Here is a 25,485-nt window from a genome sequence, read left to right as displayed (position 1 = left end):
GAAGAAAGACTGATTGATTAGTCAGCACTTGAAGAAATGCTTTTGTTGTGTTAGAAGGAATTGAAGAAAATGTTATACAAGTTAGAAGTATCTGCAAGAGTCAAAATTTAAATGGCTTGAAGATGAAAAAAAAAAATCACAGAAAAGAAAAAGAACCTCCTAATTAGTACATTGCAGGTGAACCAGGGACATGTTCCATATTGTAAACTGTTTCTATGCACCAATTAATCTAAAAACTAATCAGAGCTTGTTTATTTGGATTATCGAAGCTTTAAAATTAATGGTGAAATGCAGTTATCCTGTTGCATAACCGACATTGCCATTTGTAAACATGCACTTTAATCATGAAGTACATTTCCATATTGCATGTCGAAATTGAGCTTCATTTCACACTTACAATAGGTTGAGTGTAACAACTGTGTATTTGTAATGTTTTTTTTGATTACATTGTCAATTATCTTTGACTATGTAAATATTTTTAAAAAGCAATTAGCAGTGCATGAAATATTGTCAAACCCTTGAGGTCCACCAACTGGGTTTATGAAATGTAACTAATTAAATCCTGGCCTGTGACAACTTCACTTAATATTATTATGTGAAGATCAGAGCAGCAACAATAGAACAATCTCAAAAACAGCAGCAAAGGTTTTTTCTTGGCCATGGAAAGCAAAGGATCAGGCTGCCCATATACATGCACAGCTTTAGTTGATGTGGCTTGGGAAACAGGATTTTACCCTCAAAAATTGTCATTCAATACTTTAGCAGACATTTTGGAATTTTATTTGGTTGGATTCGGTACAGCCCTGATAAAAAGAGCTAATATTCTGTGGGATACTGTCCCTAAAAGAGCATCTAACAGCCCAATTAAAATACACAAAAGGAAGCACTGAAACTTACCCAAGGACTGTGAAGTTTACTTGACCCTGGAGGATACAAATTAAACTTGCTGAATTGGAAAGTATGGCATCTGTGCAAGACTGCAATAGCAGTCAAATTTTAAATGTAAAGTTCAGATAAAAATATCACTGAATGCTTCAGTTTCAGATCAACACATTTATAAAAAGTGAATAAATTGCAATTTTTGTACAAGTTTACAGAAAAAAATCTTCAAAGTGTTCCTCGTTTCAGCACTTGCTTTAGTTAACAGGACACGCAGTGCTCAAAAATTATTTACAAACTTTAAGCAACAATTTTGTAATTGATGACAGGTAGAACACTGTACAAAATATTGGATAAAGAACTCATTCAGACCAACATCTTATCAGATGCAAATTATAAAATATTAAGGCCATACATCTTGATAATCCAATCTGCTTAGAAAATTAAAATGACAATGCAATAAAAATTACACATTTTCTTAAATAGAAAATACACCAAGATGAAATGGTTAAGTAATTTCTCAGGAGCTTTTACGATCTTGGCAATTTTCCCTTCCCCACCCCATTTCTAGGAGCCATCGACTCCTTCTCGGGATACAATTTAATAGTATTACGCACACCCCATTACCGCATAAACGTGGCCATTATTTACGTGAGCCTAAAGCCGTGAGCAATTAACCAGCAGAGATCAGGGATCAAACCTCCACCATCCTAGTCTGTATGGCTCTGCTCACTGGATAAGTGTGCATAACTATCGGGAAAACCTTTAATCTAGCTTTGCAATGTCCAATGGCAATAAGAATGCTGGGTGATGCTACATTTTGGAAACTGGTTGAAAAACAAAAAGTAGCATACTAGAAAACATAGTACAACTTTAATCCAACTTTAGGCATTTCAGTAGTGATTGATATGAAGTAAGCACTTTTGTTTAATGTTTACAGCTACAGTTCTACCAGCTAGTTTTTGTTTAACAAAATACATTCTCAAAAAAGTGTTGTTTATAGATAGCCATCCAATCCAAGAATTTTTCTTGAAATTTACACCTCAATTTGTCAACAAAAATATATAATTTTGTACTATTTACATGTACTTGCAGCCAGTAAATAAATAAAATATCACCCAGTTTATACACTGGCTTGTCTATAAATGTTCTTTCGATGAATATTCAAATATTTGCAAATCTATTGCTAAAGGTTCTTTTCTAAAAATACCGTCAGATTTTATACTTTACAAAAAGAAATATTGAAAGGTTAATTGAAGAATGATATCACATTTTCCCGTCCTATTATTCAAGCTACCTCTATCATCATGAGCCCTTAACTGAAAGGAGGCAAATAAAATGAACACACATTGACGCTGCATTACTCCAGCTGTGACAGGAGGAGGACATGCAGGCTAAGTAGATTCATCGAGTTGAGACTTGTATTAGTTTTTTTTGTCCTGTAGAAATGCTCCAACTAAGGACTGAGAAAAAATGTCAATATTTTGGGTTCAAAGGCCAGCTTCTGCCTCAGCTCTGAGACAAGCAACCCTGGTGCTGTGAAGAAGGGCCTTACTACTCTACTACTGGTCAACGGTAAAGTTAGATTTAGTATCCCATAAATTAACATTTATATTCTAAAATTACAAACATTTCAATATCCATTACATGGCAAGTTATTCTTGATCCAGCACCATTGCAGATAGTGCATTAGGGTCCCTCATGTGTGGATGTGCTGTTAGAATTTGATCAATTTTCTGCCTTTGTTTGAACTCGGGAAATATCTTCAACAACTCTTGCTTTAGTTGTTCAGTTTCCTCTTTCGATCGTAAAGGAGGAATCCCAGGGGGTTGTCTCAAGGCGAATGGGAAAATGGCAGGCTGTGCTGCAAATGGTACACTCTGAATAAGCATTGCATTTGACCTCTCTGGTAAAGCTCTAAAAAGCAAGAAAATAAAGTGAAAAGAATGCCAATATCAGTTCAAAGGATTGCTAAAAGTACAGTTCACTATATAATGGGTTACACCACCACACATTCATCTGCTGCTGAAACCCTCATCCAAGCCTTTATTACTTCTAGACTTGACTATTCCAATGCTCTCCTGGCTGGCCTCCCACATTCTACCCTCCATAAACTTGGTCATTCAAAACTCTGCTGCCATGTTCTAACTCGGACCAATCACCCCCGTTCATCCCTAACTTACATTGGCTCCCGGTTATGCAACGCCTCGATTTTAAAATTCTCACCCTTGTTTTCAAATCCTTCCATGGCCTCGCCCCTGCTTCTCTCTAATCTCCTCCAGCCCTACAACCCTCCCCAACCGTAGCTCTCTGCACTCCCCTAATTCTGGCCTCTTGATCAGCCCCGGTTTTAATTACTCCATCATCGGCGGCCGTGCCTTCAGCTGTCAAGACCCTAAGCTCTGGAAATTCTTTCCTAAATCTCTCCGCCTCTCTACCTTTCTTTTCTCCTTTAAGACACTCCTTAAAACCTACCTCATTGACCTCTGCCCTAATATCTCCTTATGTGGCTAGATGTCAAATTTAGTTTGATAACGCTCCTGTGAAACGCCTTGGGACGTTCCAATATGTTAACAGTGCTATATAATCACAAGTTGTTGTTGTTTCTACACGAGCATGATTTTAAGTAAACATGCTTACTAGAATATGAGAACATAAATACAAGCTGAATTTGGTAAAAACCGTGTTCTCAGGCACACTTTTGAAATACATTACATTTTCTACGAAGCTTGGAACATCTAGATGGACAATTTGAGTATCTTCGGCAAACACATTTGCCTCCTGTTTTTGCTCAAGCTTGAAATTGTGTTTTCATATTTTTTATTCATTCTTGGGATGTGGGCATTGCTAGCAAGGCCTGCATTATTTCCCATCCCTATTTGCCTTTGGGAAGGTGCACCACCTTCTTGTGTGTGGTGAAATACTCAGAGTGATGTTATATAGGGAGTTCTAGGATGTTGACCCATCGATGATAAAGGAACGGTGATATATTTCCAAGTCAGGATGGTTTGTGACTTGGAAGGGAACTTGGAGGTGGTGGTGTTCCCATGCACCTGCTACCCCTGGTGACAGAGGTCATGGGCTTGGCGAGTAGCTGCAGTGCATCTTGTAGATGGTGCACACTGCAGTCACGGTATGATGGTGATGGAGGGAGTAAATGTTTAAGGTGGTGGATGGGGTGTCCATCAAGCGGACTGCTTTGCCCTACGATGATGTCAAGCTTCTTGAGTGTTATTGGAGCTGCACTCATCCAGGCAAATGGAGAATATTCCATCACACTCCTGACTTGTGCCTTGGTGGAAAGATTTTGGGGAGTAAGGAGATGAGACACTCGCCGCAGAATAACCAGCCTCTGACCTGCTCCTGTAACCACAGTATGTGCGTGTCTGGTCCAGTTAAGTTCCTGGTCAATGGTGACACCCAGAATGCTGATGGTGGGGATTCAACAATGGTAATGCCATTGAATGTCAAGAGGGGTTTGGACTTTCTCTTGTTGGAGATGCGCATTGCACGAATGTTACTTGCCACTTATCAGCCCAAGTCTGAATGTTGCCCCAGGTCATGCTGCACATGGGCATGGATAGCTGAGCTTGAGGAGCAGCAGAATCTGTTACATGCAGTAGGTGAAGCGATTTCTGGATCACATATTCCAAGACCCCACAGGCAGAATGGTATAGGATAAGGATTGGACATGGTTGATCGTTCAAGGTAGGAAGAGAAGTAGCAAGTTTAGGTGGAGATAAGCAATAATAAGGGGAAAAAGTACTGGTGGGTGTAGTCTATAGGCCCACTAACAGTAGCTACACTGTTGGATGGAGTATAAATCAAGAAATAATGGAGGTTTGTAATAAAGGAACGGCAATAATCATGGGCATTTTTAACCTTCATATTGATTGGGCAAAGCAAATTGGCCAGTGCAGCCTTGATGAAGAGTTCACAGAGGGTATCTGGGATAGTTTCCTTGAACAGTACGTTGTGGAACCAACTAAGGAGCAGGCTATCTTAGATCTGGTACTGTGTAATGAGACAGGATTAATAAATGATCTCATAGTAAAGGATCCTCTAGGAATGAGTGACCATACCATGGTTGAATTTCAAATTCAGTTGGAGGGTGAGAAAGTTGGTTCTCAAACCAGGGTCCTAAGCTTAAATAAAGGAGATTACCAAAGGTATCAGGGCAGAGTTGGTTAAAGTGGACTGGGAAAAATAGATTAAAGTATGGGACGGTTGATGAGCTGTGGCAGACATTTAAGGAGATATTTCATAACTTGCAATAAAAATATATCCCAATGCAAAGGAAAGACTGTAAGAGAAGGGATAACCATCTGTGGCTAACTAAGGAAATAAGGGATGGTATCAAATTGAAAACAAGGGCATACAATGTGGCCAAGACTAGTGAGAGGCCAGAGGGTTGGGAAACTTTAAAAAGCCAGGAAAGAACAACTAAAAAAAATGATAGAGGGAAGATAGATTATGAGAGTAAACTAGTACAAAATATAAAAACAGATAGCAAGAGTTTCTACAGGTACATAAAAAGGAAAAGAGTGGCTAAAGTAAATGTTGGTCTCCTGGAGGATGAGACTGGGCAACTAATAATGGAGAACAGGGAAATGGCAGAGACGTTGAACAAATATTTTGTATTGGTCTTCATGGTAGAAGACACTAAAAACAAACCAATAGTGGATAATCAAGGGGCTATAGGGAGGGGCGCGGGCAGGGAAGTGGAGCTGAGTCCATGATCGGATCAGCCATGATCGTATTAAATGGCGGAGCAGGCTCAAGAGGCGGTATGGCCTGCTCCTATTTCTTATGTTCTTATGGGAGGAACTTAATACAATCACTATCACTAATGAAGTAGTACTCAGTAAAATAATGGGACTAAAGGCAGACACGTCCCCTGGACCTGATGGCTTACATCCTAGGATCTTAAAAGAGGTGGCTGCAGAGATAGTGGATGCATTGGTTGTAATCTAGCAAAATTGCCTGGATTCTGGGGCAGTCCCAGCGTATTGGAAAACTGAAATGTAACGCCCCTATTTAAAAAAGGAAGCAGACAAAAAGCAGGAAACTATAGACCAGTTAGCCTAACATCTGTCGTGGGGAAAATGCTGGAGTCCATTATTAAGGAAGCAGTAGCAGGACATTTGGAAAAGCATAATTCAATCAAGCAGAGTCAGCATGGTTTTATGAAAGGGAAATCATGTTTGACAAATTTGCTGGAGTTCTTTGAGGAAGTAACGAGCAGGATGGATAAGGGGGAACCAGTGGATGTGGTGTATTTGGATTTCCAGAAGGCATTTGATAAGGTGCCACATAAAAGTTCACGGGGTTGGGGGTAACATATTAGCATGGATAGAGGATTGGCTAACAAACAGAAAACAAAGAGTCAGGATAAATGGGTCATTTTCCGGTTTGCAAACAGTGACTAGTGGGGTGCTGCAGGGATCGGTGTTGGGTCCTCAACTATTTACAATCTATATTAATGACTTGGACGAAGGGACTGAGTGTAATGTAGCCAAGTTTGCTGATGATACAAAGATGGGCAGTAAAGCAAATTGTGAGGAGGACACAAAACATGTGCAGAGAGATATAGACAGGCTAAGTGAGTGGGCAAAAATTTGGCAGATGGAGTATAATGTGGGAAAATGTGAGTCTATCCACTTCCACTTTGGCAGAAAAAAAATAGAACAGCAAATTACTATTAAAATGGAGAAAAATTGCAAAGTGTTGCAGTAGAGAGGGACCTGGGGGTCCTCATGCATGGTACACAATAAGTTAGTATGCAGGTAGAGCAAGTAATCAAGAAGGCAATTGGAATGTTGGCCTTTGTTGCAAGGGGGAGAGAGTATAAAAGCAGAGCAGTCCTGCTACAACTGTACAGGGTATTGGTGAGGCCACACCTAGAGTACTGTGTACAATTTTGGTCTCCGTATTTAAGGAAGGATACACTTGCATTGGAGGCTGTTCAGAGAAGTTCACTAGGTTGATTCTGGAGATGAGGGGGTTGACTTATGAAGATAGGTTGGGCCTATACACATTGGAGCTCAGGAGAATGAGATGATTTTATCGAAACATAAGATAATGAGGGGGCTCAACAAGGTAGATACAGAAAGGATATTTCCACTCAGGGGAAACTAAAACTAGGGGACATAGTCTCAGAATAAGGGACCGCCCATTTAAAACTGAGATGAGGGGGAATTTCTTCTCTGAGGGGGTTGTAAATCTATGGAATTCTCTGCCCCAGAGAGCTGTGGAGGCTGGGTCATGAATATATTTAACGTGGAGATAGAGAGATTTTTGAGTGACAAGGGAGTAAAGGGTTATGGAAGTGGAGCAGAGTCCATGATCAAATCAGCCATGATCTTATTGAATGGTGGAGCAGGCTCGAGGGGCCAAATGGCCTACTCCTGCTCCTATTTCTTATGTGCTTATGTGAGGAAGGAAGCTCAAGGAGATACGGAGAATGGATTTTGTCATGTTTTTGTGCTTATGTGTGAAATGTTAGTATTGAGGAATAGAATTCTTGTCTAGATCAAGTGAAAGAAAAAAAATTGGCAAATAAAACAGATCAGCAATAAAAAAAAGAGTTAAATAAGAGGTAAAAAGTCCAAATCAAGTATACCCCAGAAAGGAGAAAAGGGAATGAATTGAAGGCTGAGGTTTCATAGATGTTTAGGTAGATTAGATATTAAACTAAATAAAAAACACAACATTTACTGGGATAGATGACGAAATCCTGAACAAATATAAAGAATATAGGAAAGGGAGATTAGAAAGGCTGAAAGGAAGTACGAGAGAAAATTTGCCAAAAAATATAAGATGGCAATATAAAGGCATTATAAAAGCACATTAGTAACACAAGGGTAGTCAAGGTTCGGGTTCAGCTTTTACAAGGAGACACGTTTGTAGTGGTGTAAATGTTGATAAAAAGCGAAATAAAAAAAATTACTTCGCTTCAGCTACCACGGAGGAAGTGAATATTCCGATTGTAGAATCACCAAAAAATATCCAATTTGCATTAATATAGCTTCTTTCACATGCTCAGTACACCCCAAAACACTTTGTATTGTAGAGTTCACTTGCTAAGCTATACTGACTCCTGATGACCCAATGCCTTAAATGGTACACCATGCCAGGGTCTACCTATATCCTGCATAATAATTGACCTGATAATAGCAAAAATTGATGTTCTTATTACAAAAATGGATAGCAACTTCATATTGGCTCAGCTGGTTGAAACACTTAGTTGGTGAATCATGGAACACAGGAAGGTTCCACAATCTATCCCTAAACACTGCTGATTCAACATTGTTGACAATAAGAGTGCCATAACTGGAATCAATACCCCAGGGAGAAGATAAAAAACTATTCAGCATCCTGCTGAAATATGTATGCGGATATCAGCCAAAGACAATTAGTTTGTTTGTAACTCCACTATGGTCAATAACCTACTGACATGACCTAGATTCAAGCATAAAGAACTACTTCAGCAAGGTACCAGAGATACCTAGTGCTCATGAAACTATAGCCCAACAAGGATTCAGTACTTTAGCAGAAAATAATTAAAAACAGAAAAAACAGGTTTTATTTTACTGACTGAATATCTGAATTGTGGAGAAAGCTGTAAAATAGTGTGTGATCATCTTCCATAGTGTAAACATCCGATGAAAGGTCTCTTGGTAACAAGTACCTGAAAGTATCAACTTGATGCAGAAATGCATCCAATCTGGGTCCATGCCTCCCAAGTGGATCGTCTGGTATCATGAATATGTCTCCAACAAATGTATACTGTAGTAACCTAATTCAGAAATGAATAGTTTACAGCTTGTCCAAACCAAGACAAATCAGTATTAAAAAAAATCACTGCAAGCATATTTTCAGATGAATTTCAGGAAAATAATTGCTTAATTTTGCCCTCAAAACTGGAGGTGTTTTTGTTTATTCTCATCATGCAAATGAATCAGATATCAATCGCTTGCTTAAACTGGAACTCAAAACAGATTAGAACTTCACTTTGTGGTAAATTATAGGACCGGTGAATTCCAGCATTAATTTCTGTCTGATCAGATAACTTGCTGAATAGGGGACTCTGAATGTCACTTTATCAATAAGTGAATAAATATGTATAGGTTGCAGTTTTGTAAACTAATACTCCGAAACTTTATAATTAGAGCTATAATTAACGGTGCACCATTAAAGTACAAACTGGATGCATGAAGAATGTATGCAGTCTGTTCAACATTTCAACAGCACAGATCAGCATCACCAGATTATGTTCTAGGCATTAAGAGTAGCCTCAAATTCAATATGAAATGAATTCTCCAACATTATAGCATTTTACTGGGTTTTGGCCAAGCATACAAATGACACTCCAGCTTTTATTGATCTCAATACAAATACAAAAAAAATGGTACTCCCAGATTGCTTAAATAGGTAAATGCACCACCTGGTGTGGTACTATACAATTATATTAATTCAAGTTGTTGTTGCTGTTGTACTGAGTTACACAAATTATGATGGTCTGCAGGAGTTATATAACCTCAGCCAGGTAATGGTGGATGCACCACAATTGGGACCAGTGGCTAAGGGCGAGGGTGGGAGAAAATAAAAACATAGGCAGTATTTCTGCTCTCAATTATTAACCAGTCACGCCTGTTGGAAGGTGCATTTGTATGGTCATGTGGTGGTGCCGCCCTTCATGGATAAACAGCCAACTAATATCAGCTAAGCTCAAACATGAAGCCTGGCCACTTTAGTAAGATCCCCGAGCACTTCTGGCACCTGTGGAACCATATCACAACAGGTCACTGCTTTTAGAAAGAGGAGGAATATATTGGGAAACATATATTAAAAATTTTGCATGTGGCACAGACTGCCTGTCCATAGAGCTTAATGTGTCATTTCTGAGCCATGCTTTTTATGTCAACATTTTTAATATTGAAAAATCACTATTAAAAGTATTTGGAATGGATAACCCCTATCTAAAGATGTCTCCTTCATTGTCAAGGTTAGTTACGCAGCCAAAACACTTAAAAAATTTTTTTTTTTAAATGCGTTGTCCATGCATTCTGAGCTTATCCAGTTTGCAGAAGTTCCCAGTATGCAATCTGTGTATCAAGGTGAGTTGAGAGTTAGAAAGGCATTCCTCTCATCCAGTGAAGATCTGAAACTTTATTTGCCTTTTCTAAGACTTTGAAAGAAACAGGAGATCAAATTCTCAATGCTTTACTTTAAAGAAGTCTGGCATTTATTTAAATGTATTATCAATGTTTAAAAATAAATGAAATGATCACAAAGACAACAATTGTAAATTGATTGTTAATTGAGAATGTAATATTTTTTATTCACTCCAGTTAAATCTGGAGTGATTAGGATCTGGAATGCACTGCCTGAGAGGGTGGTGGAGGCAGATACAATCTTGGCTTTCAAAAGGGAATTGGATAAGTACCTGAAGGACAAATATTTGAAGGGCTACGGGAAAGGGGGCGGGGAAGGAGAGTGGAACTAGCTGAAGTGCTCTTGCAGAGAACCGGCACAGGCTCGGCAGGCCGTATGGCCTCCTTCTGTGCTGTAACCAGTCTACGATTCCTTGAAATCTCTTCAAAACCATTGTTGAGGCATGAGGATTTTTTCCATATACAAAAATATGGAAATTATATAAATGGTGAACTTTTGAGCATTAAGTAATTTTTGTTTATGGAAGTTTTTTTTATTAATGAATGCAAGTCAGCAACCTCACCAAGAGTGCACTAAATTGTCTATTTCTGTACACCTGACATGTTTGGAGTACACATCAGGAAATTACATAACCCAGCCCATTATTTTCCATCTAGTAATTTTAAGCAGAAAGTTTATGCTTAAATGCTGTAAAACTGATAATAGGAAAAATTATGGTTGGGACACCAGAGGACATAAAGAGAATAACGGATTGGTTGGAGGAAGGAGGACAAGAAGTGGAAACATAGGGGGAGAGGGGATTGCGGACTGATGATTGGAAAGTGCCCAGTGGCAATTTGGGTGCCATTCTTCTGCCACCTCTCAACCACAAGGCAGCAAGATCTTGCTCCGCTCAGTGCGATCAGATCCTCACAACCACAATCAATACCGCCAGACACCAGCTCCGCCAATGTTCAAAAATTACTCCCCCCGTCCTGCTGGACTCCAAGATCTTCTTCTGAGACTTGCCCTCTTAGTACTCAAACTCCAAGACCACATTCCCAGTGTTCCCTGAATTTATAACTGTCCCCAATGCTCTCAGATCTCAAGGCCATCTTCCTACTGTCCCAGATCCCATCCTCAGCAATCTCTGATGCCAAGACCTTCCTTGACCTAAACCATATACAAACAACCTTTACTTTATGGCACATCTAGTGTGAACATCTAGTTGAAAGAATAAGACTGCTATATGGTTACCTTTCTTGAATTATTGCTTTCCAAACTAGAGATTCATACACAAACTCTTTCAGGTTGTCATTGGTGACAATAATTCCTTCTGTTTTCTCAGCAAGATGCAGCAAAAACCTGCAAAAGGGGAATTGTACATCAAAATCATTTGGAAATATTAGAATAGATTGTCAACTACAATTGTGAAGTCGTTTGGGTGGAAAGAGCTTCAGTGTATCTCTCAGGTTTTTCATTTCTCCAATCCATAGCCCAACCAATCACTTCTCCCCTACTTTCCTTCTCTTTCGTCACCATTCATCATCATCATAGGCAGTCCCTCGGAATCGAGGAAAACTTGCTTCCACTCCTGAAGTGAGTTCTTTGGTGGCTGAACAGTCCAATACGAGAGCCACAGACTCTGTCACAGGTGGGACAGATAGTCATTGAGGGAAGGGGTGGGTGGGACTGGTTTGCCGCACGCTCTTTCCGCTGCCTGCGCTTGATTTCTGCACGCTCTTGGCATTGAGACTCGAAGTGCTCAGCATCCTCCCGGATGCACTTTCTCCACTTAGGGCGGTCTTTCGTCACCATCTCAGGCTTGAATCCCTTATGAACGAGCCCATCCAAAATGTGGCTGACAATATCCTATCCCACATTAGGCTCTTTTAATCCATCCTTAAATTACTACTTTTCGTCAGCTCCTGTTCCTTGGCTTGGTGCCAGATTTTCTTGGGACATTTTGCTACGTTAAAAGCATTATATTAATTCAAATTATTAAATTCATATGAAATGTATATCATAAACTGGGATTAGGGATAGTTTGAAAACTTGGACCAAGCTGGTCAAGGAAACGATAGCACCCCATACATGCCTTCAGAAAATAGTGAAAGTGCTAAGTTTTATGTTTCTTCATTTACATTTCTTTCTTGCCTTCCTTTGCATGTGTTACAAACTGTTTTCATACTGGTCTATCTATTTCAATCCATTTGCTTTATGGTTTCTCAATTTTCCACTTTGTTTGCCGTACACGGATCCTCGCACTTATATATCTCTCATTTGATTCTTCTCACGTCTAAAGTGCCCACATTTAAAAGCAAATGCACCACATGGCAAACCACATTCCCCATACCACTGGAATGCAGATTCAACAAGTATATGCTCAAGTTAATTGCACAACACTGTGGGCAATAGAGTTCACAATAAAATATCAATGGGGGAAAAACAAACACTATTTTCAGTGGGAACTTGAAGAAGAAAGTAATTAAAAAAATGGTAGGTAGTATTTGGTCCATTTTATTGCAATTAGAGGTCTGACATCAGAAGCGAAGATTATAGTCAGTATAACTGCTAGTTCTGTACTAATACTGTAAAGGCTTTGTTATAGAATTTTACAGCAAAAGTGACTTTACATTTGGAATAAATGTTCATTGTGCAGTACTACAATTAATTTAAGTTGCATTCTAAATTTACAGAATTAAAAAAAATACAGTTAAAGAAAAAGCACATATCAGATAATAATTGAAGTATCAGAGTTCATTAGCACTGATCTGGTGAAGAACACAATTAAGTCATTTTACCTGTCATCATGAGATGCAATTCTTAATCCACACACAGTTCTAGCTGGTGTGAAAGAAAGCACACCCAGTTCTTCAAGTTCAGTTAAGAATTGCTGCTCTGTTTGAAAAACAAATAAGGTTCATCACATTCATCTTGTAATTTTCAGACTAGCACTAAAAATGTCGAGCAAAAAATGCTTGTAATGAAAAAACAATGGGCTGGATTTTCCGTCTTCTGCTGCCCCCGTTAGCGCCCCGGAGGGGCGGCAATAAGTACTTCCGGGCGAGTGGCCAGCAGTCTACAGGGACTTTTGGTGCCGGATTAGACGGGACGTGGAGCATTACCGCTTCTCGGCCTTTTGGCTAAGATCATGCATAACTGACCTGACAGGGGAGTAACCATGACCCCAACGTGGTTCTCCCTGGATCAGGAAGGTGGTTCTCCTATGCTTTTTGGAAATAGGAGGTGGGTGGGGTGGCTTGACCCATCCACCTCCACGGAGGTGTGTGGGGTTGCTGACTCATCCACCTTCATGGCACGAACCTGGTATTGCAGTACTTCCAGGAACGGTGCTTGGGCTCTAGGCCTTTTGGCTAAGAGCATTAGCGCAGGGTGATCCTTGATGTGTGCAAGGTGACCTCTGGCGTTTGTGATCTGACAAAGAATTGGAAAGATTGGCTACGAAAAATTAAAAAAAAAAAAAAAATTACCGCCCGGAAGAGGCGTGCCGGTGTGCAACGCCCCTGGTTGCAACACTGACTTGATTTTTGGCTGCCGCCCAACCCTTAACGCTCCATAGAGTGCCCTGCTTGGACCGCCTGTGAAAGCTGGTGGGCTGAGCTGTAGTGGCTGCAGTGAGGTAAGTAATGTCGACCTCAGGTAAATGTTTTTTTTTTGCAATTTATGTTGTGGTGGCGCGAGTTATTTATTGGGAATGTTTTTGGTGTTTTTTTCAGTTTTCTTTTACCCCCCACCACCAAGCCTCGCTTACAGTGCTCCAAGGCCGGCTGTTTAACTTGAGATTTTCACTTGTTCAGTTGGCCTAGTGCCCAAGAGAGGCGTGTAACACTTCCCTTAGCGCTCCTCCCCACTCTCAGGGCTCAGCTGATGAATTTTTCTGACTGAGGTATAAACTGTTTCTGGGCGCAAACTTTACCGCCCCACCATGAGCAGAACCGACAATCCAGCCCAGAGGCGCTCACAGTCTGAGGTTTAGTCACTAAATTTATATACATATTTACAGCTCTAGAAAGCCGTAGAGTGGACAGATATAGATTAGGTTTTGTGTATACCCTGATAGAATTAAGAATGTCATGAGGTACTTAGAATTATTTTCATCAGTGCCAAAATCAAAGAGAAAATAATTTTTTGCCTCAAGAATTTCAGTATATAAAAGCACAGAAATCCTAAAGTTATAAATGTTTAATGCAGGCTTTATTTCTTGGAGCATACCTGTGATTTTGGTATCGCGTTTGGTTCTCCACTGAGGAACGAACACAGTTATTTTTCGGTGACCACGATTCCAAAAAAATTCCACTGCGATAGCAATACCACGACAGGAAAATATTTTTTTCATTCCATGGCTATGAAAATAAAAATATTGCATGATAAACTGTAAAACTATTCAGACTCGAGACACATTTGTGCCACAAATTCTTGTAATATGAATTCAAGTCAACCCTGATTACTGCACAGCACAACCGGGAGAGTCTCTGGATGCCAAAGTAAAATATTTATACACAGTTTATGTATTCAATAGTATTTTTTTCTCTCAATATTTGAATTACCCTGTCATTTGAACAGCAAAGGAGGTACAATTAAGCAATTTCCAAATTAGAAGTAGATTTCGTGTGTATACAGACAAAAAAAAGTACACAAACTTTGATACTAAGTTTGCCTGGTACTCAATTAATTTGTGTTTACAAAAGCTGACTTCATACTTAATACTCTATGTAATGTTTCTGCAGCACAGGTTATCTGGACTTGTACTAATAGTGCACAGAAGAACTTTACCGCAGAACTTAAATTGTCTGTCTTAAGAAGCGAATTGCTTATACAGACCTCATATTAATCCAACTAAAGATTAACAAATGAAATCTCTACCTGAATTCGAAAATCACTTGCCCGCAAAGATCATTTGAAGTCTCTCTCATAGATGTTCTTTACAAGCAAACTTAACTGAATTATATAAAAAAGCAGCAATAGCATAATGAAACTTTTACACGCTGATTTTAGAGCATAATCTGAAATCCATTAATTACAAAGAATATACAGCACTAAAACAAGCCATCCGACCCAACTGCCTTTTCCCACTCTACTTCATCTAACCCCACCAACATATCCTTCTTTTCCTTTCTCCCTCATGTATTTATTCAGCTTCCTCTTAATGCAAGTTCCACATTCTAATCATTCGCTGGGTAAAGAGGTTCCTCCTGAATTACTTATTGGATTTATTATTGAATACCTTATATTGATGCTGCTAGCTTTGGACTCCCCATAATTGGAAACATCTTCTCTATGCCTACCCTATTAAACCCCTTCATAATTTTAAAGACCTCTATCATGTTGCCGCTCAGCATTTTATTTTCTAGAGAAAAGAGCACCAGCCTGTACCGATGGTCATAACCTCTCAGTTCTGATATCACCCTTGTAAATCTTTTTTGCACCTCTACCAGTACCTCTATATTCAGTGTCAGCTGTAGCTCAGTGGGTAGCACACTCGCCTCGGAGTCAGAAGGTTGTGGGTTCAAGTCACACTCCAGGGACTTGAGCACATAAATCTAGGCTGACACTCTAGTGCAGTGCTGAGGGAGTGCTGCATTGTCAGAGGTGCTGTCTTTTGGATGAGACATTAAACCGAGGGCCCGTCTGCTCTCAGGTGGACGTAAAAGATCCCATGGCACTATTTTGAAGAAGAGCAGGGGAGTTATCCCCGGTGTCCTGCCCAATATTTATCCCTCAATTAACATAACAAAAACAGGTTATCTGGTCATTATCACATTGTTGTTTGTGGGAGCTTGCTGTGCGCATATTGGCTGCTGCGTTTCCCACATTACAACAGTGACTACACTCCAAAAGCACTTCATTGGCTATAAAGCACTTTGAGACGTCCGGTGGTTGTGAAAGGCGCTATATAAATGCAAGTCTTTTTTTAAATTAATATGGAGACCAGAACTGTGCACAGTAAGTGTGGTCTAAACAAGGTTCTATACAAGTTCAACACAACATCTCTTCTTTTCAATTCTATTCTTCTCGAAATTGTTGTGTTTTAATTTTCAAAGTCTATTTTTTTTAAGCCTTGTTAATTATATAACAAAATTCATTTATTTCTGGAAAATGAAGTTGAGAAAATGATGAAATTAGGAAAACAATTGAGAAATAGTGACCATAACATAGTTAGGCTCCATGTAAGAACAGAAAAAGATTAAGAGTCAAAGATAAAGGTGCTGATCTGAAAAAAGGCAAAGTTCAATGAGATAAAAGGGAATCTGTTGCAAATTAACTGGACTGAAAAATTGGTAAACAGGTTAACATAAGTAGCAGAAAAAATGTGATGCATCATACAAAATAATAGATTTCTATAAAATGAATAGGGATGCAAAGTATAGAGATCTGTGGATAAAGAAACAGATTAAAACCAAAACAAACTTGAAAGGAAGTGTAGGAAGGAAGTGAAAAGGGAGATTAGAAGGGCTAAAAAAAGAATATGAAAAAGAGCTAACCGATAACATAAAAGGAAATAGTAAGGGCTTTTATTAGCATATGAGTAAAAGAATATTTAGAGAGGGTAGAACCACTCAGATGAAGGAGGGAGTCAAGAGCTCAAGTTTCGGACTGAGTTACTCCTATTTTTTTGGAGCAATTAGTTTAGAATGGAGCATCTTAGAAATTGCAATTTTCAGCATTTAGTTTGCTCCAGTTCTAGTGAGTTAGAATAGTTCCATTTTAGAACAGATTCTTTTTTTCTCAAAAGGGGGCGTGTCCAGCTACTTATGCCCATTTTGCAAGTTTAGGCAGCGAAAACTTACTCCAAACTAATTTAGAATGGAGTAAGTGTAGATTTTTGTACTCTCAGAAAAACATTGCCTACACTTATAAATCAGGCATAGGGAACGAGAAATGGGGGGGGGGGGGGGCGGAAGGTTTTTTTTTACAAATATTAAACACTTCGCTTTTACAAATAAAGAGTCATCATCAATAATAAATGATAAATAATTCAATAAATCAATCAAAAAAAATAAATCAATAAATAAAAAATTAAGTTTCTACTCACTGACTGCAGCATGCTGGGACGGCACCCCCACCCCACCCCAGCCCCCTAAGTGTCTCTCTCTCTCTCTCTCTCTCTCTCTCTCTGCCTCGGTCAGTGTCTCTCTCTGTTTCTGACAGCGAGGGGTGGGGCAGAGCGGGGGGGGGGGGGGGGAGCGAGGGAAGGGAGAGGGGGGGGAGCGAGGGAAGGGAGAGGGGGGGGAGCGAGGGAAGGGAGCGAGGGAAGGGGGGGGAGCGAGGGAAGGGAGAGGGGGGGAGCGAGGGAAGGGAGAGGGGGGGGAGCGAGGGAAGGGAGAGGGGGGGGAGCGAGGGAAGGGAGAGGGGGGGGAGCGAGGGGGGGGGAGCGAGGGGGGGGGAGCGAGGGGGGGGGAGCGAGGGAAGGGAGAGGGGGGGGAGCGAGGGAAGGGAGAGGGGGGGGAGCGAGGGAAGGGAGAGGGGGGGAGCGAGGGAAGGGAGAGGGGGGGAGCGAGGGAAGGGAGGGGGGGGAGCGAGGGAAGGGGGGGGAGCGAGGGAAGGGGGGGGAGCGAGGGAAGGGAGTGGGGGGAGCGAGGGAAGGGAGAGGGAGGGGAGCGAGGGAAGGGAGAGGGGGGGGAGCGAGGGAAGGGAGAGGGGGGGGAGCGAGGGAAGGGAGAGGGGGAGGAGCGAGGGAAGGGAGAGGGGGAGGAGCGAGGGAAGGGAGAGGGGGAGGAGCGAGGGAAGGGAGGGGGGAGGAGCGAGGGAAGGGAGAGGGGGAGGAGCGAGGGAAGGGAGAGGGGGAGGAGCGAGGGAAGGGAGAGGGGGAGGAGCGAGGGAAGGGAGAGGGGGAGGAGCGAGGGAAGGGAGAGGGGAGGAGCGAGGGAAGGGAGAGGGGGAGGAGCGAGGGAAGGGAGAGGGGGAGGAGCGAGGGAAGGGAGAGGGGGAGGAGCGAGGGAAGGGAGAGGGGGAGGAGCGAGGGAAGGGAGAGGGGGAGGAGCGAGGGAAGGGAGAGGGGGAGGAGCGAGGGAAGGGAGAGGGGGAGGAGCGAGGGAAGGGAGAGGGGGAGGAGCGAGGGAAGGGAGAGGGGGAGGAGCGAGGGAAGGGAGAGGGGGAGGAGCGAGGGAAGGGAGAGGGGGAGGAGCGAGGGAAGGGAGAGGGGAGGAGCGAGGGAAGGGAGAGGGGAGGAGCGAGGAAGGGAGAGGGGGAGGAGCGAGGGAAGGGAGAGGGGGAGGAGCGAGGGAAGGGAGTGGGGGGGGAGGGAGGGAAGGGAGTGGGGGGGGAGGGAGGGAAGGGAGTGGGGGGGAGGGAGGGAAGGGAGTGGGGGGGAGGGAGGGAAGGGAGTGGGGGGGAGGGAGGGAAGGGAGTGGGGGGGAGGGAGGGAAGGGAGTGGGGGGGAGGGAGGGAAGGGAGAGGGGGAGGAGCGAGGGAAGGGAGAGGGGGAGGAGCGAGGGAAGGGAGAGGGGAGGAGCGAGGGAAGGGAGAGGGGGAGGAGCGAGGGAAGGGAGAGGGGGAGGAGCGAGGGAAGGGAGAGGGGGAGGAGCGAGGGAAGGGAGAGGGGGAGGAGCGAGGGAAGGGGAGAGGGGGAGGAGCGAGGGAAGGGAGAGGGGGAGGAGCGAGGGAAGGGAGAGGGGAGGAGCGAGGGAAGGGAGAGGGGGAGGAGCGAGGGAAGGGAGGGGGGAGGAGCGAGGGAAGGGAGAGGGGGAGGAGCGAGGGAAGGGAGTGGGGGAGGAGCGAGGGAAGGGAGTGGGGGGGAGGGAGGGAAGGGAGTGGGGGGGGAGGGAGGGAAGGGAGTGGGGAGGAGGGAGGGAAGGGAGTGGGGGGAGGGAGGGAAGGGAGTGGGGGGGAGGGAGGGAAGGGAGTGGGGGGAGGGAGGGAAGGGAGTGGGGGGGAGGGAGGGAAGGGAGTGGGAGGGAGGGAGGGAAGTGGTGGGGGGGAAGGGGAGGGACGCGGGTGGGGGGGGAAGGGGAGGGACGCGGGTGGGGGGGGAGGGGAGGGACGCGAGTGGGGGGGGAGGGGAGGGACGCGAGTGGGGGGGGAGGGGAGGGACGCGAGTGGGGGGGGAGGGAGGGACGCGAGTGGGGGGGAGGGGAGGGACGCGAGTGGGGGGGGGAGGGGAGGGACGCGAGTGGGGGGGGAGGGGAGGGACGCGAGTGGGGGGGGGAGGGGAGGGACGCGAGTGGGGGGGGAGGGAGGGACGCGAGTGGGGGGGGAGGGGAGGGACGCGAGTGGGGGGGGGAGGGGAGGGACGCGAGTGGGGGGGAGGGGAGGGACGCGAGTGGGGGGGGGAGGGGAGGGACGCGAGTGGGGGGGGAGGGGAGGGACGCGAGTGGGGGGGGGAGGGGAGGGACGCGAGTGGGGGGGGAGGGGAGGGACGCGAGTGGGGGTGGAGGGGAGGGACGCGAGTGGGGGGGGAGGGGAGGGACGCGAGTGGGGGGGGAGGGGAGGGACGCGAGTGGGGGGGGAGGGGAGGGACGCGAGTGGGGGGGGAGGGGAGGGACGCGAGTGGGGGGGGAGGGGAGGGACGCGAGTGGGGGGGGAGGGGAGGGACGCGAGTGGGGGGGGAGGGGAGGGACGCGAGTGGGGGGGGGAGGGGAGGGACGCGAGTGGGGGGGGAGGGGGAGGGACGCGAGTGGGGGGGGGGAGGGGAGGGACGCGAGTGGGGGGGGGGAGGGGAGGGACGCGAGTGGGGGGGGGGAGGGGAGGGACGCGAGTGGGGGGGGAGGGGAGGGACGCGAGTGGGGGGGGAGGGGAGGGACGCGAGTGGGGGGGGAGGGGAGGGACGCGAGTGGGGGGGGAGGGGAGGGACGCGAGTGGGGGGGGGAGGGGAGGGACGCGAGTGGGGGGGGGGAGGGACGCGAGAGGGGGGGGGAGGGGAGGGACGCGAGAGTGGGGGGGGAGGGGAGGGACGCGAGTGGGGGGGGAGGGGAGGGACGCGAGTGGGGGGGGAGGGGAGGGACGCGAGTGGGGGGGGAGGGGAGGGACGCGAGTGGGGGGGGAGGGGAGGGACGCGAGTGGGGGGGGGAGGGGAGGGACGCGAGTGGGGGGGGAGGGGAGGGACGCGAGTGGGGGGGGAGGGGGAGGGACGCGAGTGGGGGGGAGGGGAGGGACGCGAGTGGGGGGGGAGGGGAGGGACGCGAGTGGGGGGGGAGGGGAGGGACGCGAGTGGGGGGGGGGAGGGGAGGGACGCGAGTGGGGGGGGAGGGGAGGGACGCGAGTGGGGGGGGAGGGGAGGGACGCGAGTGGGGGGGGAGGGGAGGGACGCGAGTGGGGGGGGAGGGGAGGGACGCGAGTGGGGGGGGAGGGGAGGGACGCGAGTGGGGGGGAGGGGGAGGGACGCGAGTGGGGGGGGAGGGGAGGGACGCGAGTGGGGGGGGAGGGGAGGGACGCGAGTGGGGGGGAGGGGAGGGACGCGAGTGGGGGGAGGGGAGGGACGCGAGTGGGGGGGAGGGGAGGGACGCGAGTGGGGGGGAGGGGAGGGACGCGAGTGGGGGGGGAGGGGAGGGACGCGAGTGGGGGGGGAGGGGAGGGACGCGAGTGGGGGGGGAGGGGCGGGACGCGAGTGGGGGGGGAGGGGAGGGACGCGAGTGGGGGGGGAGGGGAGTGACGCGAGTGGTGGGGAGGGGAGGGAGGGAAGGGAAGGGGTGGCTGAACGGGGGGTGGGATGGAGGGAGTCTGAACAGGGGGCGGGAGGGAGGGAGGCTGAACGGGCCACGCCGTGTCCGCCGGGTTCCCACGGAGGACTTCGGGCGAGTCCGCTCCCAGCGATATGCTGGGCGGGTGGGACCCGACAATGACGACATGGAGGGAGGGAGAGAAGGGAGGAACGGCTGAACGGGAGTGAGGGAGTCCCGAGTCCGATCTTCGCCCGATGAGCCCATTCGCCAGGGCTAGGGGCGGAGTGGTTCGGGCTCCTCCCATGCAGCCTCGCGTGTCTGGAGCCACTGCACATGCGCACACACTCTAGCACGCATGTGCAGAGGTCCCTGCACTGCTTTCAGCGCCAGGACCTGGCTCCGCCCCCCCACTTCTGCGTTGCGCCAAGGGCGTGGATCGACCGGATGGAGGGGAAGATACCAAGGTAAATAATAGGCGCCGTTTCTGTTTGAAAAAGTCGGCGCACCACGCGGAGATGCGCCATTCTAACCTTGGGGGCAAATGGGCCCAAGTTTCCACACGATAAAAAACGGGCGCCCCTCCGAGCTGGGCACCTAAAACGGCGCCGGAAAAAAAACGCGCGATTCTGGAGCGCCCTGCAGCTCCTTGTCTGTTTGGCGCGCCGCCCAGGGAGGCGGAGCCTACACTCGCGCCGATTTTGTAAGTGGGAGGGGGCGGGTACTATTTAAATTAGTTTTTTTCCTGCCGGCAACGCTGCGTGTGCGCGTTGGAGCGTCCGCGCACGCGCAGTGTGAAGGAAACATTGGCACTCGGCCATTTTTGTAGTTCTTTGTAGCTGTTTAGTTTTTGAACATTTTTTAATAAAAGCACATTGCCATCAGCACATCAGAAACATAGAAAATAGGTGCAGGAGCAGGCCATTCAGCCCTTCTAGCCTGCACCGCCATTCAATGAGTTCATGGCTGAACATGATACTTCAGTACCCCCTTCCTGCTTTCTCGCCATAACCCTTGATCCCCCGAGTAGTAAGAACTTCATCTAACTCCCTTTTGAATATATTTAGTGAATTGGCCTCAACCACTTTCTGTGGTAGAGAATTCCACAGGTTCACCACTCTCTGGATGAAGAAGTTTCTCCTCATCTCGGTCCTAAATGGCTTACCCCTTATCCTCAGACTGTGACCCCTGGTTCTGGACTTCCCCAACATTGGGAACATTCTTCCTGCATCTAACCTGTCTAAACCCGTCAGAATTTTAAATGTTTCCATGAGGTCCCCTCTCATTCTTCTGAACTCCAGTGAATACAAGCCCAGTTGATCCAGTCTTTCTTGATAGGTCAGTCCCGCCATCCCGGGAATCAGTCTGGTGAATCTTCGCTGCACTTCCTCAATAGCAAGAATGTCCTTCCTCAAGTTAGGAGACCAAAACTGTACACAATACTCCAGGTGTGGCCTCACCAAGGCCCTGTACAACTGTAGCAACACCTCCCTGCCCCTGTATTCAAATCCCCTCACTATGAAGGCCAACATGCCATTTGCTTTCTTAACCGCCTGCTGTACCTGCATGCTAACCTTCAATGACTGATGTACCATGACATCCAGGTCTCGTTGCACCTTCCCATTTCCTAATCTGTCACCATTCAGATAATAGTCTCATCTGCCATGCATTTGCCCACTCACCTAACCTATCCAAGTCACTCTGCAGCCTAATAGCATCCTCCTCGCAGCTCACACTGCCACCCAACTTAGTGTCATCCGCAAATTTGGAGATACTGCATTTAATCCCCTCGTCTAAATCATTAATGTACAATGTAAACACTGTCACTTAATTAAACAATGTGAGCAGTCAGCACTGAGAAGGCTGCAGGAAGCCTCAGAAAGTTGAGGCAGCCGTTTCCCGACGACCTCCCCCTTTTGCCGTCGGGAAATGGCTCCTCAATTTCTGAGGCTTCCTGCAGCCTTCTGTCTCCTTCCCTCCCGCCGTCTGGAACGGCTTCCTCCCCCCCCCCCACCCCCGCCGCGTTCGGTCGGTCAGTCGGGCCCGCACCCCCCCCCCCTGCGTTCGGTCCCTCCCCGCCATCTGGAAAGGCTTCCTCCTCCACCCCGCGTTCGGCCGGTTCCCTCCCGCCATCTGGAACGGCTTCCTCCACACCAACCCCCCCCCCCCCCCCCCGCGCGTTCGGTCGTCTGGAACAGCTTCCTCCCCCCCCCCGCCTTCGGGAACAGCTGCCTCGTTTTGTGAGGCTTGCTGCAGCATTCTCCCTGGCTGAAGCACTTTCACACAGGTAGGAAGATGGTTTATTTAATCTTTTCTTTGCTTATAAATTTTTATTCAGGTTGGATTTATTTGTATTATAATTATATAAGTATAAATAAGGATTGATTGTAGAATTTAATGACTTCCCTCCCCCCCCCCCCCACTTTGTTCTGGACGCCTAATTTGTAACCTGCGCCTGATTTTTTAATGTGTCGAACAGGTTTTTTCAGTTCTACAAAAATCTTCACTTGCTCCATTCTAAGTTAGTTTGGAGTACGTTTTCACTGTGGAAACTTTCAAATCAGGCGTCAGTGGCCGGACACGCCCCCTTTGAAGAAAAAATTCTGTTCCAAAGTGGAACTGTTCTACCTGACTAGAACTGCAGAAAAAAAAACGTGGAGAATTGCGATTTCTAAGATAGTCCGTTCTCCACCAGTTGCTCCTAAAAATCAGGCGCAAATCATGTGGAAACTTGGGCCCAATATGTGGAGATTGAACGTATTGCAGAGATACTGAATATATATTTTTCATGAGTTTTTACAAATTATGGTGGAAGAGAGAATGTAGTGTACCAGAGGATAAGCAACATATAATAGAACTGTGGAAAAGGAATTAATTCTAGATTTTAAAAAACAGAACTCAAGATAGATAAGTTTCAGGTCCTGATGACATGCACCCTAAGCTCGTGAAAGCGGCAGAAGGGAGCTAACCAAGGCTCTGAAAATATTTTTTCACCCTCCTTACATATGTAAATGCAGTGGGACTGGAGACTAGTCAATGTAATATCTGTTCAAGGAGGGAGAGGAAAATCTGGTAACTAATTGACCAGTTAGTCATCAATTTTAAACAAATTCAGAATCCATAACTCGAGGTAAAATTCATGAGCATTTTGAAATGTATGGGTCAATAAAGAACAGCCAGCATAGATTTGTTAGAGGCAAGTCATCTTTGATTAATAGTTTTTTTGGATTGAAGGCAATGCAGTAGATGTAGTGTATATGGAATGCCTTCTGAAAACCATATTCTTACAAAAAGCTTGTTCCTGGCCCATCACCAACTTTCTATCCACACTAACATTTCCTTGTTTAGGCATATGATATAAAGGGACATGTAGCAGCATGGATAGAAAGTTAGTTGATACACAGTAAAGTCTTATGGTAAATGGGCATTACTTGGACAGGAGAAGGCATGGAATTGGTGTACCCCAGGGGTCTGTGCTGGGTCCACTTTTGTTCTTGGTATGAACTTGGGTAGAAGAAACACAACTGGAAATCTGCTGACAAAACAACAGTTGGAGGTTTGGCAAAAAAGACTTCAGGAAAACAGCCAAGGCTAGCAGAATGGACGGATACGGATACAAAGTAAATTTGGCTAAATATGAGGTAATACAATTTGGGAGATAAAACAAGGAATATAACTATACCCGTAATGAGAATACACTGGAGTAGATGAAGAGAGACATCTAGGGGTTCAAATACACAATTTCGTGACACATGAGTATGGGTAAATAGAAAGGCCAAAAGAATTTTAGGTTTTACAAATAGGGACATACAGTAGAAGAGTAAGTATGTAATTATGATTTTATATAAAACAGTTATTAGCTCACACTTAGAGTACTTGTTTTCAAATCCCTCCATATCGCTAATCTCCTCCAGTTCCACAACAACCACCCCTCCACTTCTCCATGATATCTGCACTTCCCTATTCTGCCACTTGAGCATCCCTAATTTTAAGCACTCAACCATTGGTGGCTGTGCCTTCAGCTGCCAAGGCCCTAGAATTCCCTCCCTAAACTAGGCCGCCTCTTTACCTCTCTTTCTTCCTTTAAAACGCTCCTTAAAACCTACCTCTTTGGTCAAGCTTTTGGTCATTTGCCCTAATTTCTCATGTGGCTCGGTGTCAAATTATAGAAACATAGAAAATAGGTGCAGGAGCAGGCCATTCAGCCCTTCTAGCCTGCACCGCCATTCAATGAGTTCATGGCTGAACATGAAACTTCAGTACCCCCTTCCTGCTTTCTCGCCATACCCCTTGATCCCCCGAGTAGTAAGGACTTCATCTAACTCCCTTTTGAATATATTTAGTGAATTGGCCCCAATCACTTTCTGTGGCAGAGAATTCCACAGGTTCATCACTCTCTGGGTGAAGAAGTCTCTCCTGATCTCGGTCCTAAATGGCTTACCCCTTATCCTTAGACTGTGACCCCTGGTTCTGGACTTCCCCAACATTGGGAACATTCTTCCTGCATCTAACCTGTCTAAACCCGTCAGGATTTTAAACGTTTCTATGAGGTCCCCTCTCATTCTTCTGAACTCCAGTGAATACAAGCCCAGTTGATCCAGTCTTTCTTGATAGGTCAGTCCCACCATCCCGGGAATCAGTCTGGTGAATCTTCGCTGCACTCCCTCAATAGCAAGAATGTCTTCCTCAAGTTAGGAGACCAAAATTGTACACAATACTCCAGGTGTGGCCTCACCAAGGCCCTGTACAACTGTAGCAACACCTCCCTGCCCCTGTACTCAAATCCCCTCGCTATGAAGGCCAACATGCCATTTGCTTTCTTAACCGCCTG

The 25,485-nt window shown here is 46.0% G+C and overlaps 1 protein-coding gene and 1 non-coding gene across 2 annotated transcripts in view; one reads left to right on the top strand and one right to left on the bottom strand.

Moving 5' to 3' along the window:
- Positions 1 to 1,038: 1,038 nt before the first annotated feature.
- LOC139278846 (NEDD4-binding protein 1-like) overlaps positions 1,039 to 25,485 on the bottom strand; it is a 45,739-nt gene continuing 21,292 nt past the window's right edge. Inside the window, exons 3-7 of the mRNA XM_070898039.1 lie at positions 14,272 to 14,402; positions 12,840 to 12,936; positions 11,293 to 11,400; positions 8,570 to 8,677; positions 1,039 to 2,796 (exon numbers count right to left, since the gene is read on the bottom strand). Coding sequence (XP_070754140.1) covers positions 2,535 to 2,796; positions 8,570 to 8,677; positions 11,293 to 11,400; positions 12,840 to 12,936; positions 14,272 to 14,402 — 706 coding nt within the window. The 3' untranslated portion in view covers positions 1,039 to 2,534. The remainder of the gene's footprint in view (positions 2,797 to 8,569; positions 8,678 to 11,292; positions 11,401 to 12,839; positions 12,937 to 14,271; positions 14,403 to 25,485) is intronic.
- LOC139279190 (U2 spliceosomal RNA) lies at positions 13,162 to 13,358 on the top strand. The gene has a single exon (XR_011596417.1). It is a non-coding gene; the product is annotated as a U2 spliceosomal RNA (small nuclear RNA).

The sequence above is a fragment of the Pristiophorus japonicus genome, chromosome 13 (genome assembly GCF_044704955.1).
Source record: "Pristiophorus japonicus isolate sPriJap1 chromosome 13, sPriJap1.hap1, whole genome shotgun sequence".
NCBI lineage: Eukaryota > Metazoa > Chordata > Chondrichthyes > Pristiophoridae > Pristiophorus > Pristiophorus japonicus.
This window is presented reverse-complemented; position numbering and strand designations above follow the sequence as displayed.